General features: G+C 32.6%; 3 protein-coding genes across 3 annotated transcripts; all 3 read left to right on the top strand.

Annotated features, from left to right (window-relative positions):
• The first annotated feature begins 801 nt into the window (after positions 1-801).
• On the top strand, positions 802-2,656 carry LOC118052505 (PR5-like receptor kinase). The gene is made up of 2 exons (XM_073408557.1): positions 802-986; positions 1,070-2,656. The coding sequence occupies exons 1-2, from the start codon at positions 887-889 to the stop codon at positions 1,957-1,959; spliced, it is 990 nt and encodes a 329-aa protein (XP_073264658.1). The 5' UTR covers positions 802-886; the 3' UTR covers positions 1,960-2,656.
• A 5,589-nt stretch (positions 2,657-8,245) lies between these two features.
• LOC118052509 (LEAF RUST 10 DISEASE-RESISTANCE LOCUS RECEPTOR-LIKE PROTEIN KINASE-like 1.3) lies at positions 8,246-11,554 on the top strand. Its single transcript, XM_035063506.2, has 4 exons — positions 8,246-9,258; positions 9,996-10,028; positions 10,106-10,408; positions 10,514-11,554. Exons 1-4 carry the CDS (start codon positions 8,490-8,492, stop codon positions 11,332-11,334), a joined length of 1,926 nt encoding a protein of 641 aa, XP_034919397.1. The 5' UTR covers positions 8,246-8,489; the 3' UTR covers positions 11,335-11,554.
• A 4,304-nt stretch (positions 11,555-15,858) lies between these two features.
• LOC118052510 (uncharacterized) lies at positions 15,859-16,769 on the top strand. Its single transcript, XM_035063507.2, has one exon. The coding sequence runs from the start codon at positions 16,281-16,283 to the stop codon at positions 16,722-16,724; it is 444 nt and encodes a 147-aa protein (XP_034919398.1). The 5' UTR covers positions 15,859-16,280; the 3' UTR covers positions 16,725-16,769.
• The last annotated feature ends 630 nt before the right edge of the window (positions 16,770-17,399 follow it).

The raw sequence follows: 17,399 nt of genomic DNA, 5'->3' as shown, positions 1-17,399 counted from the left end.
CGTTAGATTACAAGTGGAAATCAAATATTAACCATTACTGTTGATTTACAAATTAATGAATTTGAGAGAATACTAAGAAAAAAAATTAGATATGAAAATATATAGTTATGAAAAAGATAAGGAGATCGAGGAGAGTACTAATTTTTGAGCTTTAGTCTTTCGGTATTAACTTGGAGAAAGTACAAAGCACGCTGCTTTTTTCTTTTTTTTTTCCCTCATGCATTGATGTAGATCTTGACATGGAAGTCACGGTGATTTTCTAAATTTATACTATGGAGATATTGTAAAAAATTACGATGTTCCTGCTTCTAACACTCCAAGACCATAGAAGAGTGCAAGTGGTCGTCGAACATCTTTATCAAAGAAGTGATGATTCTTTTGTTATAAAAATTTAAAAAAAAACTGTAGTTTATCAGTGTCTCTACTACCACATCAGAAACTTCTTTCTGTTATAAAAATTTAAAAAAAAATCGAGGCAAATTAGTAGTGAAATTTTTTTTTGAATTGACAAAGTCCAACGCTATACACTGTGTGTTAGGTAGAAATGTAAAAAGTTAAACAAGAACAGGACAAACAATATTCAAGAAAGAATTGTAAAGCTGCCATGGAATGGTTAGCTTAAGTTTACAACAGATATAGATTAAGACATTAAGGAGTTCAGAAAATAAAGACATTACCTAATATATCACAATTAATCTCAGAATTAATTCCTGAACTGTATTGAATTTTATGTCTGCTGAGACTGATTCTATTATTTGTTTTATTACTAATTAAACCACGACATCTTCCATTGGTGTTGTCGTCATCACCATCATCATGAGTCAGCACATTCCACTTCTTTGTCTTTGGGGTAATTTCATTTTTTTATTATAGTTGTTGATCACCAATGAAGGTTGTAAAATTTTCTTATATCAGAAACTTACTTGATGTTCATGTTACAGGAACAGGATCTTCAGGGTTTGGAAAGGGTCTTAAGATTGCTATAGGTGAATATAATAATAAGAATCCAATATTTTCATTTGATAATGATGACAACGATAATAATGATGATGATCATTTTTTTTTACAGTCATGTCAGCAGCTGTGGTAGCGATAATTGCTTTTTCTATAATTGCAATTTGTTTAAGTAGAAGAGAAGGCTCATTTAGTGGCAATATAGCAATGACCTTCAAGCTGAAGAATTCACATAATGTTGACAGGTTTGAAACATTTATGATGGACTATCATTATCTCACCCCAAGGCGTTATTCATATGCAGAAATTAAGAAAATCACCAACTCATTCACCAATAAACTAGGTGAGGGGGGATTTGGTAATGTATACAAAGGAAAGTTAACGGACGGTCGACTTGTGGCCGTAAAAGTCCTGAAAGAATCCAAAGATGATGGAGAAGAGTTCATGAATGAAGTTGCGAGCATTAGCAGAACTTCCCACGTGAATATAGTTACACTTTTGGGTTTCTGCTATGAGAAGACTAAAAGAGCTTTGATTTACGAATTCATGACCAAGGGATCTTTAGACAAGTTCATATCTTATGAAAGAACCCCAGATACAAATTTTGGTTTACAATGGGAAAGGTTTTATGAAATTGCAGTTGGTATTGCTAGAGGTCTCGAGTACTTACATAGAGGTTGTAACACTCGAATTGTGCATTTTGACATAAAGCCTCACAACATTCTTCTCGATGAAGATTTTTGTCCAAAGATCTCTGATTTTGGTCTGGCAAAGCTATGCAGGAGTAAAGAGAGTAAGGTTTCAATGATAGGCGCAAGAGGGACTGTCGGTTACATAGCACCTGAAGTGTTCTGTAGGAATTTTGGAGGAGTATCTTACAAGTCTGATGTGTATAGCTATGGAATGATGGTTCTAGAAATGGTCGAAGAAAGAAAAAAAATATATATTGGATCTTCGGAAACCAGTGAAATGTATTTCCCTGATTGGTTTTACAAGTATCTTTGAACCAGGAGAGATTACATTACTTCATGGGGGTATAATCAGAAGAGGAAGAAGAGATTATAAAAAAGATGATTTTAGTAGGTTTGTGGTGCATCCAAACCATTCCATCAGATAGACCATCAATGACAAAGGTGGTAGAGATGTTTGAAGGTAGTCTTCACTCTTTGCAAATTCCACTTAAACCTGTACTTTCTTCACCTAAAAGGTCTGCTCAAGATCACTCTTCCACTATATCATCACTGCCAAGTGTGTCGTCACAAGGGGGTGGAGTGAACAAATTGTCAGTTGATGAAAGTAACTCGTAACTGGAGATTTCAATACTTTGTGTAGCCTGATGAAGATATAAAAAACCTTATTTCATGTCCTTCATCTAAGAGCTGCTTCTAGGCTGAATGGTTCTTTGATATAGCTCATCGGAGGATACTCGTACAGGATTGGTAAGAGACATTATCGTCTCTGTCCATCTCTTTTTTTCACCACTGATGCATACTTCATGTTCAATCTACTGAAAGTGTAGAACATTATGTTCCTGCTTGCATCTTATTGTTTATGATTTCAAAAGTTAGATAATAAGTGAGGTTCAGTTTTATCATGCCTATGGTTAATGTCATATGTCCTGTATTGCAACTTTCTTGGTGGACTTTCATATTTTTCTTACTCTGTTTATTTGAGAAATATATTTCCCGGCTTGGTTTTATAAGCATCTTGAAACAAGAGAGCTAACAAGACCTCAAGAGAGTATGATAGAAGATGAAGAAGAGATTGTAAGGAAGTCCACTATGGGATGAGGAAAATATAAGAAGATGATCTTTGTGGGTTTGTGGGGCATTCAAACAAATCCTTCAGATAGAGCATCAACGACAAGATATGTGGATAATGTATGTTAATTGCAAGCACGCGGCACTGATAGGAGACACTATCTTCTCTGCCTCTAGTTTTTGTCAATGGTAATATGTGTTAATTATGATTTGTACTTGATGCTCAGAACTGTAGAATTAATCTATCATCCGTCACTATTAAACAAGTTTAAAATTTAAAAGAAAAAATTGCAGGTTAAGCTATATCATCACTTGTGGTTAATTGATATCTTAGGGAGATGATGATTCCTTGTGTCAATTTCATACGCATCTTCACTACCTATCTACTCTGTATTTTGCTAGGGTAAGGGTCTTATTGGATCACTACTGAGCTCTCATAGTCTCTTTCATGTGCTATAAAGCTCTTCCTACTATTTTGGTAAGGTCCAGGAATGCTTCTTTCTTTCATGCTTAAGGCATTTTGACCATTTTAAATGTGGTAGAATATGAAACTACCTGCTCATCAGAGCTTGACTATGATTTTATTTGAAATGCTTTCAACATTCCATATCACCAATCAACATAACTCATGTTCGTATGTAGGAATCTTAGGAGCACCCTCTTCTTAAAGCTCATATAAGTTTTTTCAATGTTTTATGATCCCCTAAGTTCTGAAAATCCCCCTCCTTCAGATTTCTGCTAATTGGACTGAAATAATTCTAACCATTAAAAATTAAGGACCAAAATGAAATTTTATACGTAATTCTGGGACATCTATGAGTTTTACCCATCAATTCATTATTATCTTGTGTAATTGAGGAGCTTGTGTATAATTCTTTAAAAAAAAATCAGATAAGAAGGAAATACTTATCAAGATATAGGTTTGATTAAGAAAAAGAGATGTTAATCAAAGAGGTAATTATAGACCAGCAACTAGAATTCCAGAAGTTCTTTCTAGTTATAAGAAGAAGAAGAAGAAAAAAGCAAAGTAATATGATGGGAAACCAGTGTTTGTGAGTTGTCGTACGTGGATGCGTAGTGTTGAAGGTTGAATGAGTCACTATTTAGTTATTTAGTTTAGGATTGCTACGAAACCCGGTTACATTGGTTTTATCAGAAATTCAAGGGTAAGTGACTGGTTGTGGTTAGAGAAAGTATTAGCACATTTTATCTAAGGTAAGCTGCTTTGTGTGGTTTTGATGGGTTTTAAAAGTTTTTATGGGTTCCTAACCTACAATCAATTTTATGGATTAAGATGAAGGCAAATGCGTTTTCTACCACTCGTTCGTCGTAGTGAAAAATACTTTCAATTAAAATAAATAAATGTTTAGTATAATTTTGAGAATTTTCTAGTTAATTTCTAATATTTAAATACCAATCTAGTTGTAGGTCCAACATTTATACCAGAATATTTACCATTAATTCTCATGAATTAAATTTTTTTCGGTTATAAAAATATTGATTAAATTCTCATGAATTCAATAAATTGATTTATTAAATCCAAAATGTAAGCAATATATATATATATATATATATATATATATATATATATATATATATATGATTATTTTTTGTATGTAAATACTAAAACACCAAGTATTTTATTTTTTAAAGCAAAATATGAGTTTTTATATTTTTGAGAGACTTCATCATTTGCAAATTAAATAAAGATTGTATTTTTCAAAGAGAGATTTTTTGTTGTTGTTTTTTGTGGAAGGAAAACGATCCATTTAATACCAAAAAAGCACCTCATGTGTAGGTCAAAATTCTAAACATTAAATATGTGAGGGTAAAAAAAGTGGGAATATCAAAATTGATTCAAAAATTGTCTTCCAAACATTAAGAAAATATCACCAACTAATGAAGGATGTATTTGGCAAGACAAAAATAAAATATTTTTTATCAAAGACTATTTTGACCGCAATATCAATCCAAAACAAATTATTGTTTACCGACTCAAAACCAAACATCCACACATATTTTATTAATGTCACAAACTTATATTCAAATTCCATGCTAATTCAAATAAATTACCATCAATCCAAGCATAAATCATGCATCAATATTTAACATCTTCAAACCCAAACCCAAAAAAGAACCTATAATTCAACGCAATTAATCAAGTTATATCGAGATCTAAACACAAATCAAACCATGTTAACAATCTAAATATTATACAAAATAATAAGATTTTTACTCCAAAATTTCACAATTTATCGCAATTTTGTCTAAAAATTGTTTGAGTTCATGAATCAACCTTCCGGGATGATTGGAATGTCCAGGGTATAATTCTATGGACACTAGAAGGCCATTGGGACAATGGCGGCGCATGGATTTATGCACTTCCACTAGAGAAGCGTGGAGTCACTCTCTGGTGACCCGAACAAATATAGACCCACTGGATCGGGTAGATCATCAACCCCCTATTTTTCTTTTTCTTTTTTGCCAACAGTGAGGCAAACAGAGGTCTAAGGAGGGGCATCCAACCACATTAAGCTTTAGCTCCCTTCTCCGCTCTTTTCTCTTTACATGACTGCTTTCCTCTCCTGGTCCTATCGTGGATGCGATCGGCAGCGTGCACAGAGGAGGATATATAAAAGGAAAGAGAGAGATCCTAAACAACTCTAGAGAATGAAGCATCCATGGAAGAGGAAGAGTGGAGAAATTCTGCTCACTTCATAAGAGTTCTTCTTTCTATTAGTTTTCTCTTCATTATGTTTAAATTTAGTGAGTTTTTTTGTTTGTTTAGATTAATAATGAACTAATTTTCTTATTATAGGGCTAGGATATAATCTTTGAATTCATGACATGAGTTGAATGTTGTTGAATTACATATATTTTCTTGATTTCAATTTGATGATTTTGGTTTTCATCCTTGTAATTTATTGGCTATGAATTGCATATTTAAGGTGTTCAAAGAAGTAACGAAAGTTAAAGTTCAATATTAATTCATGAATTCATCAAACCTTGGTAGTATAGTTTAGAAGTAAATACATATTATTATGACTTATATTCAAGAGTTCCACAAAAATTAATGAATTTATATTAATTTCTATGATAACGAAAGTAGACATAAGATTAATATAGATATAATTGTTATATCTTGAAAAAGGATATCATATACAAAAGGAAATTTAGTCATTGCAATTAGCAAAATATTAGTCCAAGAAACTATATTTAAACTCATGGAAGGAATTCTTTTGATGAAACCCTACACCTTAGAAACCTTTGTCTTTGATTCTAAATTAAACCAAAAGAAATTTGCATTCCATTATACAAATTTGAAATCTTCTTAAATAATATAGGAAATTGATGAATTAGTACTTAAACCACATCCTTGAGGATACAATACTTGAATTACCCCTATTATATATGTCACAATCCATACGTTTATTGTAAAACTCTAGGGACGCATCAAAGTGTAGTGAGAAAGATATTGAATATTCTTGTACTAGATTATGAAGGTTTAATAAGCAGAAATTAGAGTATAACTAATGATTGATGATTTTAAAATTGTTTTGCTTTTAGAATAGCTTGTATATAACATATGTTTGGATTCCCTTGTTAATTTTGCAATGAGACAAGCTATATAGATGTTTTTAAAAAAAACTTGTCGTTTATAAGCGTTACAGTCTCCCTAACAACTAAAACGATCAATCGGTTTAAATTGGTTAAGTCAATCAGTTGACTAATTCTTGCAAAATTCTCATGTATTCATTATTGATAAATATAGATCAGCCGATTCATTTGGTTATACCAAATGGTCGACTAGTTCATGTATAATTCTAATTATAATAGATTAACTTAGGTGAATTCTTGGAATCGTATATCTTAGATTTTATCATATGATTTATCAATTTTTTAAAGTATGCATGGTGAAGTGTGTGAGTTCATTTTAATCGTGTTATCAAGTAGGATATAAAAATTTATATTGAACACTTAAAATGAATACTAATCTAAGTCTTCATTTGCTTTCTTTTTTGAAAGCTCGATTGATTTCTTCATGAAATCAATCATGCTTGTTTTTATACTCTTGAATAAAAAATGTTTAAAGCTTATTCTCACCAAGGCATATTATTAAACTATTTTCATTTTATTGTTATAATTAAAAATATATAAAAATATGAATATTTGATTTAAAGGTCAACAATTAGCTTTTAATGAATATGATGATATTCGTTCAAATTTATGTAACTAATGCTATTTAATTTTTTATTTTTGTTGGATTGAAAAGAAGGAGAACTATGGGGAAATCGTTAGTAAAATTTGATTTTTTTGGTTGGCTTGAAATGATCAAGAATTGTTTAGCAATTAGTTAGAAACATGATTTTAGTGGGCTTCTTAAAATGTAATGATTTTTTTAACAGTAATATTGTGGTTTTTTCAAGAAAGTTGTCAATAGTAAGATTGTGGTTTTTTTGTTAATTTTAGTTTTCCACGGCACTTTAATTATTAAAATTATTATAATGTAAATAATGACAAAACTTTGAAGTTGTTAAGGCTCGAGAGGGAAATAATGAGTTTCCCAATTTTTCCTTCCTCTACACTGTCAGTGGACGAGGATATGATCTTTGAAACTAGAAAGACTAAGTTATCATATCGCTAAAACTACAGGGACTAAATTACTATTTATCAGATTATCTTTAACCTGGATATTGTAAAATCACCTCGATTCCCCAAACGGTTTCAAAGCAAGATTGATAAAAGAAAATAGGAAGAGAATCAATGACTTGAAAGTCTTTACGAAGTCTTGGTAAACCATGGAACAGTAAGATTGTGATTTTTTCAAGAAAGTTGTCAATGGTAAAATTATTTTTTTTGTGTTGTTTTTTGTTTTCAATGGCTTTTTAATCATTAAAATTATTATAATGGCAAACATGTAAATAATAACAAAATTTTGTTGATTTTTATTTTGGTGCCAAAATAAAGAACGTGAAGTGTATTGAAGTTATTAAAGCTCCTGAGGGAAAAAGTAATTTACTAAACTTTGAAGAAAAAGTGAAAAACGAAAAGTAATTATCCTTTTTTCTATATATAAAGCTAATTATTAGTATTTTGTGTTCAACCTTATTTCTAATTAAGAAAGATACTAAAACACTAATATAACTCTTAAGAAATAGGTTGATTTCATTCATTTATAAATTTATCTACCGTAATACCATATATAATATAAGACTTTACTTTCACTATTAAAATTATAAAAATGGTTAAAAAGAAGTCAGATAAAGCAAATGATTCAAATTTAAAAAGAAATTAAATCACATCAAGATTTAGAAGTATTAACTAATTCTTTTCTAAAATATTCCATGAGAGTGATGTATGGTATTTTAAGTAATTTTAAATTATATAATAAAAGAAAATAGGAAGAAGAGAATCAATGACTTGAAACTCTTTACGAAGTCTTGGTAAACCATGGAACAGGATGGATGGTACAACGTGGTCCAGGGGTTAACACAGAAAAATGATGCCATTTCCCATTAGCATACTTTTCCTGCTATCCCAAAATTTTCAAATACCTGTCTGTAGGAAATTTCTGCTTCAATTTCCTCTTGACTGACTTAAACAACTTTTCAGTCAACGTACCAGAGCCAGCCAACCCATTGCCATAACCCAAGTCAGGAGTCATGTACTATCTAACCCCTCTTCCATTAGGCCATTACCACACTACCCTCTTTCCTTGCAGCATTCCACCCCCAGAACAACCACCACCATCACCCCCTTCTAATTCCTCCACCAATGCGCCCCCTCGGCACCGCTGCTGCCACCTCCTTCCTTGCCACCCTCTTATTGTTCCTCCACTTAACGGCATCATTTCCTTCGAATGACATGAGTAATCTTTCAAACTGCAACCATAACCTCTCTTGTGGTTCCCTCACAGACATCACCCACCCTTTCACGGGTGCCCAACGTCCACCCGACTGCGGCCCACAGGAGTTCCAGCTCACATGTAATATTGTTGACTCAGTGACCACCTTCATGTTTAAATCACTGCCTTACCAAGTCACTCGGGTTAACCAAACCAGCCAAACCTTAAGGCTCTCACGTTTAGACTTCTACGATGACCTTCCATGCACCCACCTATCCAGTAGCACCACTTTTGATAACGATATCTTCAGTCTTGGCTCCAACAATAAAAACCTTACTTTGTTTTATGGGTGCAAGAACTTAGGTGGCTTTGTCGAGGAAAAATTTAAGTTCTCATGTCCCGTGCCAGGAGATTTAGAAGAAGGGTTTTTCAAGGTTGGTGATCCTTCTGGACTTCCTTCTACGGGCTGGTGTCGGACTAGTTTTCAAGTGCCATTTCTCCGGAGTAAGGCACACCAACTTGAGGCTGAAGGGTCATCATTACTTGGTGAGGTTTTGAGAGAAGGGTTTGATGTACGTTATAGTGATCCTTACAGTGCTGATTGTCAGACGTGTTCCAAGCATTCTGGTACGCAATGTGGGTTTGATGCTAAACCTATTTGCATCTGTAATGATCTGCTCTGTCCTGTTCCTGGTCCTGGTAAGTTAAAATCGATATTAATTTTTACTAGCCAAAATCTTCTACGAGTTTGGTAGCTTTCAAGAAATACTAGTAGGCCTTCTTGTGGTAATTGATATGGAGGGTTTTTTTAATCAAATTATGCAAAGCTTCAATGATTTCAAGAATTAATGCTTGAATTGCTTGCAAGGCTCACAAGTCCAGTAGCTTCATTTACTGGTAGTAAATAATAAATTATAGCATTCATTCAATGTTCATGTAAGAGGTTCAATGTTCAAAATTATGCTTCTTTGCTTGAGTCTGTGTTCAATTCTATGGGGTTATCATTTGAACTCAACAATATGATCCATTTCTTCTTCATCAGATGTTAATAATTCTCGTTTAAGCTCTGCTAAATTGTTTCGCAATAATTAATGCTTATTTCTCTAGTAGTTGCAGTCAGTGATAGGAAAAGGTTGCGCTATTCAATTACTCAAAAGGGTTTTCCCCTGCTTTTCTCTGTTTTTACCCACCATTTTTGCTTGTTTCTCCATGGATAACCTGCATCCTTTACTGTGGCCGTTGTTTAGGCCCATAGCCTGTGTGTCCATAACCTGACTGAATTCCTGAATTAGTTTGTATTAACAATAATAATTAAGATAACCACAATCATATTTTAGAAGTTTCTTGCTATCTGATCTTGCTAACAAGTCCCAAATTTGTTCCAAACTTTATATTCAAGCTTCAACTGATGCTTCTCGCTCTCGTGAATTATGCAGAGAAGTCGTCTAACCGAAAACCACTTATAATAGGTACAACTCTGCTACATTACTGTATTAAATCAACACTGAAAAGAAAAGCTGAGCAGTTTCGTTTTTATCATTTCCAGGAGTCAGCTTGGCAAGTGGAGCAGTTCTTGTTATCTTTGTGGGATGCTGGATCACGGTTGTCAAACAAGTGAAGAAAAGAAAATCTGCGCTAGTGCAAAGCCAAGGCCTTCCTGTAGTTACACCTACTTCAACTAATTTCTTTCGAGCTACTCCTTCTCTTGCCAACTTGAAGTCTGACCTTGATAAGGGCAGTACCTATCTTGGAGTCAGGGTGTTCAGCTACAACGAACTCGAGGAAGCCACTAATTGTTTTGATTCTTCAAAAGAACTTGGAGATGGAGGGTTTGGCACTGTTTACTATGGTTAGAAGATGAAATTATTTTATTTTGCAGTATAGTAACTTTGCATATATTAACTTCTTTGCTGACTCCTTTCTAAAGTTTTAACGTAATTGCTTGAATGATCAGGAGTGCTCAGGGATGGGTGTGTGGTAGCTGTCAAGCGCCTATATGAGAGCAACATGAGACGTGCTGAGCAGTTTATGAATGAAGTTGAGATCCTGGCTCAATTGCGGAACAAGAACCTTGTGGAACTCTATGGATGCACCTCAAGGCATAGCCGAGAGCTTCTACTTGTTTATGAATACATGCCTAACGGAACTGTCGCTGATCATCTTCATGGAAGACAGTCGAACTCTGGTTTGCTCACTTGGCCTGTTCGGTTGAGCATTGCTATAGAGACAGCCAGTGCACTTGCATACCTCCACGCTTCAGATGTCATACATCGTGATGTCAAAACCAATAACATTCTCCTAGACAACGACTTCCATGTGAAAGTGGCTGATTTTGGCTTGTCGAGATTGTTCCCAACTGATGTAACTCATGTATCGACTGCTCCTCAAGGGACGCCTGGATATCTTGATCCGGAGTATCATCAATGCTACCACCTCACCAACAAGAGCGACGTTTACAGCTATGGTGTGGTCTTGATTGAGCTGATATCAGCTTTAGAAGCAGTGGACATCACTAGGCATAGGCATGATATTAATTTGTCCAACATGGCAGTGAACAAAATCCAAAACCATGCTTTAAATGAGTTGGTTGATCCATTTCTTGGATTCGATAAGGATTTCGTGGTAAGGGAGATGGTATCATCAGTTGCAGAATTAGCTTTCTTGTGTTTGCAACATGAGAGGGAAATGAGGCCAACTATGGAAGAAGTTTTGGAGGTATTAAGAGGAATTGAGAGAGAAAATTATGGAGCAGGGAAAGGAGGTGTTGAATGTTAGGGACGATGATGTTGGCTATTGAAGCATGCTCCTCCCCCACTGCAACTTTCACCAGACTCCACGACAGATCAATTCTGGGCTAGCAGTTCTTCAACTGTAACACCTCATTCCTACTAGCAGATGACATTCTCTAGTCCTTTTTACTAATAAGAAATTTTCAAATGTCCTACAAATACCCGAAATGACAATGGTTAGGTTTATTAATTATCCTTTCTTTGTATGGTGTTGATTTGTTGTTAATATGCAAAAAATGTGACGAATGCCACTGTAGAGGCTTCCAAGTTATTACGCATTTTGAATATAGCCATCTGTTGCTCTTTTGCATGGGGTGAATCATGACTGGCTGCTTTGATTATTATCTAATGTTTAAATGTTTTCAAGTAAATCATCAAGAACAATCTGACCTAGTTCCTGCTAGCTAGGATGGCTGGCTGTTCCAGTTCAGTATAGCCGGTCTAGTGAGGCGTTTGCTAGCCGTTGACTCCAGCAAAATTGGAGACTTGGTATTTTGTTTTGTTTTTTAAATACAACCGTGTAACCGCGCTGAGAACTCTCTCTTCTCAACTTTTTTTTTTTTTTTTTTGTGACTTTCTCTGTCAACTATTAGGACTAAAATATAACAAAAAAAAAAAATTAGGATCAAAAACGTAATAACTTAAAAAAGATAAGGATAAAAAATAAAATTAAAATAAAACTTGAGAGATTAAATAGAACCTTTTTGCGCTTTTATGAAAAGTCCTTTTGTTTCTTCCTTTATCTTAATCTTGGTTTTTTTATCTCTCAATTTAGTTTTAAAAGGAAAAATAAAACTTTATTTTGTAAAATTTTTCATTAATTTAATGTTGCAACATTTGACAACACATTAGATTAGTGAAGGAAAACATATTATTTAAGCACATAAAACATGGAGACATAACTTCAAACGATGCAATTGAAAAGAAATAAAAAGTAGTAATCAAATTGTAAAAACACCAAACTTGAGGGACTAGATTGTAAAAAAGGCAAAAAAAATGCATAGTCATTAATAGTTTTTGTAGGAGCGTGAACAGTTTTCTTAGGCAAAAAAATAAACACCTAGGATTTCTCTCTTCTACTTAAAAAAAAAAAAAAAAATAGTTGAAGGGTGATTTACCATGTACATACAACTCACTATTCACAACAATAGTATAATTGCAAATTTTACTATTTTTAAAAAAACCACATGACTTTGTGTTGGAGGTATTGTGATCTTTTTAAATAGATTATTAATCATTAAAAATGTAACCTGTAATATAACTATCTTTTCAAATATTTATAACATAGTAAAATAATATTTTACTCTCTCGGCCAAAATTTAAAAACTTGCTAAAAGGTGTGTTTTTGTCTTTATATTTGTAAAAATATAGCTAAATGACATGCCTACCCTTGGTATAAAAAAAAATCAAACCATGTATCTAGGGGTTTTTTGATCTTTTCACACTATTTTTTTTTTTTTGTTAATTCCATGACCACCGAGGGCAATTTCACCTTTCAAGGTCAATTAATTAATTTCTTAACGCAAAAAGTTATGGAGGCATGTGGGAGGCACCCGTTCACTTTGGATGGCACGTGCAACACTTATCCTGATAGAAAAAAAATATTCTTTTTATTGTGTCATTGGATACGTTACTGTGTTCTCTTCTTAATGATAAGGCACGTGTCGGCAAAGGTGGAGTGTTTTATTGCCAGTGGGTATTTTTTTATTATTTATTTTCTCCCTTGAAAATTGCAAGTTAGTCCTCTTTTTTATATATTTCAACTCCAGTCCTTATTCTTTTATCTCTAGTTTTTGTTATTGATCCTTTTATAAAAGTCTTTATTGTTTTCAATTTCGTTATTCAATTTCAATTTGTGATATATTATTTTTTTCAATGTGGTACTTATATTTTTTATTTCTAATTTTTTTTCCTTAATCTTTTTTATAGAAATTTTATTGGTTTCCAGTTTTATCCTTCATTTCAAATTTGTGGTATATTATTTTTTTCAAATTTGATCATAATTCTTTTAATTTTGTTATTCTTTTGTCAAAGTTATTTTTGTTTTCAATTCAACCCTCAAATCAAAAATTTATGGTTTCCCTCTAATTTATTTTTTATTTCTATTCTCACCCACATTCTTTTAATAGCAATTTTTTTTTTATTTGGTATCTTTTTGTGTAATTTTTTTTTCAATTTCATATTTTAACGTTTAATTTGTTGGGAATTGGACTTTGTGGTTTTCCATGTATGTTGCTTCCAGACGTATTATCCAATTCACGAGTTTGAAAAGTTAGCAAAGGTTGACATTTTTTTTTACTTATTTTTTTCTTATTTTATCGCTCAATGTTAGTTTTTACTTAAAATAAATTTAGTTTTGTGGTTTTCTTTAATTTTTTTTCTGTCAGGTTATCCCAACCTCATAATTTTATGCAGGTTTGGCAAGTTAACTATTCTGGCCTACTCTTTATTACTCATATTACATGTTTATCATGTTAGTTCAGGTTGAATCACATTATTTTTTTTTTTTTTATCCTTCCATGTTTAATTGACTAAAATTAAACAATATTGTTTTTTCACACTTAAAAAAAAGGTTTTATTTTCACAAGTTATTGATGTTGCTTTTAAAAAAAAAAAAAAACATAGGTTTTCTATCATTGCCTTTCTTTCGTCTGATTCAAATTAAAAAAAAAAAAAAAACTTATTTCATAAGTTGAAACTATTCCTCAAGTCATTGATTTTATTTTTTAATAAGCTTGCAACACCTAAATATTTACGGAAAAATATAACATGGGCTCGCGGTGTAGCACACGTCATGTTTAGCTGTAGACTAATTTTAGTGATGTAAAGTGATATTGGCCTTAGATCCAAGTCCTATCTTGTTTAATTGTGTGATGTGATATAGAGTTGTTTAACAAGCATGGTGAATTACATGTGATATTGCTAGTTGGTTTGGCACCAAATTGAAAAGAAAGTGTCTGCCTCACCGGCCAAATATGTTTTGTGTATCACACTGCAATATATTATTTTATTTATTTATTTTGGTTCAATGTTTTCATACACAAGCTAGTATACATCTATATCCAATAGAAAAGCAATGGAAAATAAGAAATTTCCGTCATATAGGAAAATTGGAAGGAATTTATAAGATCAAGTAATTGAACAATTACCTTGTACAAGGAGATCTTCTTTTAAAAAAATTGTCTCCTAATCCCCATTTTCACGATCGCCCTTTGCCTCATTTTGCATAATTGATCCTTTTCTCTGGCCGATGCAGGATTCAAAGTCCCAATATCCTAGCAAATCCAAAAAGAAAAAGTTTATAATTGTTACATAGTCATTTCAATACAATAATTTAAGCTATTAAATGCAATTCTAAGATTTATATTATTTTCTAACATATTTTTTTAAATAAAAATCCTTAGGAATGAAACTTATACAGATTTATAATATCTTATACTTAATTTTTATCAAATAAATAAAAATGATGAGATTCGAACTTGTAATCGTTTGATCATCAAGACTCTAATACTATAGCAAATAATTATTTTAATTCAATAATTTAAATTATTAAGTAAAGTTATATAATATAATTTATATTATTCTCTGATAATAATTAAAAAATGCATTCGCTATTAAAAAAAATAGAAACAGAATCATACTTCGTGTGCTGTCCGTTATTATTATTATTATTTTAATTTTACCTTCATGGATTTTTAACTCTTCGCTGCCAAAAGAGAGATTATGACTTTTAAACTGTCGAAGAATATCAGAAAACATTTCAATACAATAATTTAAGCCGTTAAATGTAATTTTAAAATTTATATTATTTTCTAACATATCTTCTTAAATGAAAGTCCTTAGAAATGAAACTTGTAAATATCTATAATATTTTATACTTAATTTTTATCAAATAAATAAAAATGATAAGATTCAAACTTTGTAATCGCTTTGTATCAAAACTCTAATATTATAGCAAATAATTATTTTAATTCAATAATTTAAATTATTAAGTAAAATTATATAATATAATTTATATTATTCTCTTATAATAATTAAAAAAAATGCATTCGCTATTAAAAAAAAATAGAAAACAGAATCATACTTCGTGTGCTGTCCGTTATTATTATTATTTTTTTAATTTTACCTTCATGGATTTTAACTCTTCGCTGCCAAAGAGAGATTATGACTTTTAACTGTCGAAGAATATCAGAAAACAGACAAGAAGAAGAAAATAAAAGAGAAATAACGTAGAAAAGTAGAGAGAAGAAAAGGGACTCTAGGAAGAAGACTCGTTGCTGTCACTTCTTCGAAGAGTTATTTCTGCAAATAATATATACTTAGCCAATAAATAACAAACATGATTCATTCATTATTATTTAATTCCTAGATTAGATTTAACACTAAATTCGCAGTCCTATTAAAAACAAATTATTATTTTGATGAAAACTATTAAGGGAGGACAAAAGCTACCGTTCATCTCCCTTCCCCTCTACAAAAGACAACCACGACATTATTTATTAATCTGATATACTTTGGACTTGACCAACATTAGATTAGATCATACAAAATAGCAGCATTACATGCAATTTTCCATGGCCTCGAGCTCTCTTAATCCCATCATCATTAGCCATAGCTGAAACAAAAACACAATTCCATCTCTCACACTCTACTCCTTGGACTCATTCACTGGCATCAATTCCTATATACCGAAACCTCCCCTTCTCCTCCACTTGTCATCACATAACAAACACTACCACCCACCCTTCAAATCCAGATAAACAACAGCATACAATTTAAGAGATTTTTAGATCATATTAAGTATTCTTCTTCTTCTTCAAGAGCGGCGAACAGGATAAACCCGAAGAAAACCCAGATGGGTTAAATGAATTAGATCTCAAGATTGTATAGAGAGAGAGAGAGAAAGTGGGGTCTTCTTGTTTTTGTTGATTAATGGCGACGCTGCATAAATTCAAGCTACTAGCTACACAATGTGCAGTGACAGCAACACCAACGCAAAGTCCAACAACAAGTCCCGTCTTCCACATCCGCCGCCGGAGGAAGACTCTTCGGATGCTACTTTCAAAGAACTCCGATGTTCGCCGGAGGATTCCACGGCGAGAAGATGAATCGGAAGTAGAGGAAGATCCGTTGCCCGAGAAGAGGGTGAGGAGGAAATTGAAGGATTTGTTTGTGTCCTCGCCGCCTTTTGAGGAGAAGGAGAGGAGGAGTGGTGAGCGTGGTGGCGGTGAGGAGGTGGGGTTGATTAGTGGTGGTGCAGCGGCGGTGAGGAGAGGTGGTGTCGGTGGCGGCGCGTTGAGACCGGTTGCGGCGTCGTTGAGATATAGATTGTTAAGGAGAGCTTGGAGACCTGTATTAGTTACCATCCCTGAGTAGTAAATTGTTTCTGAAAATTTGTACGGATAAATGGAAATATTTTTTGTTTTCTTCTATTCTTAAATTTTGTGAAGTATTTTTTTTTTACTTGAGAAATTATATATATGATGCTTGTACGTAGAAATTGATTCTCAAATAAAATTATCTGTGTTTTTTTTTCAGAATTTTTTTTTTTTAAAAGGATAGTATTAAACATTTCTAGAGAAATTTACAAAAATTGATAATTGTAACAATTATTCAAATAATTGGACGTAATTTAGATTTATTCAGGTTGTCAATCTTTCACAATTGAATTAAAAAAAAAAAAAAAGATTAAGAGAAAAGATATTTATAAGTACGTTTAAATAATCTATGATATCAAAACTTGGTTGTCTTTCCCTTGCTACCAAACTTACATTTAAAAAAAGAAAAAAGAAGCAAAACGTAAGTTTGGTAGCGAGGAAAAGACATTTACAGGGCGCATGTTAGCATAACCGGCGCATTTTATCACAGAGTGCCAGGAAGAAGACGGCAGGGAGAAGGGTCAAGGGGATGCTTTATGAGAGAAATGAAGATTCTAAAGAATGGATTGATTTGTCAAATAGTTTTTGTATACAAGGTGGGGTAGGAGCATTGAAGATGCTATAGATCATGTAGACAAATTGAAGACAGAGATATGATGGAGTCTAATAATTT

The sequence above is a fragment of the Populus alba genome, chromosome 4 (genome assembly GCF_005239225.2).
Source record: "Populus alba chromosome 4, ASM523922v2, whole genome shotgun sequence".
NCBI classification, from domain to species: Eukaryota; Viridiplantae; Streptophyta; class Magnoliopsida; order Malpighiales; family Salicaceae; genus Populus; species Populus alba.
Note: the sequence above shows the minus strand (reverse complement) of the source record. Positions and strands in the feature narration are given on the sequence as shown.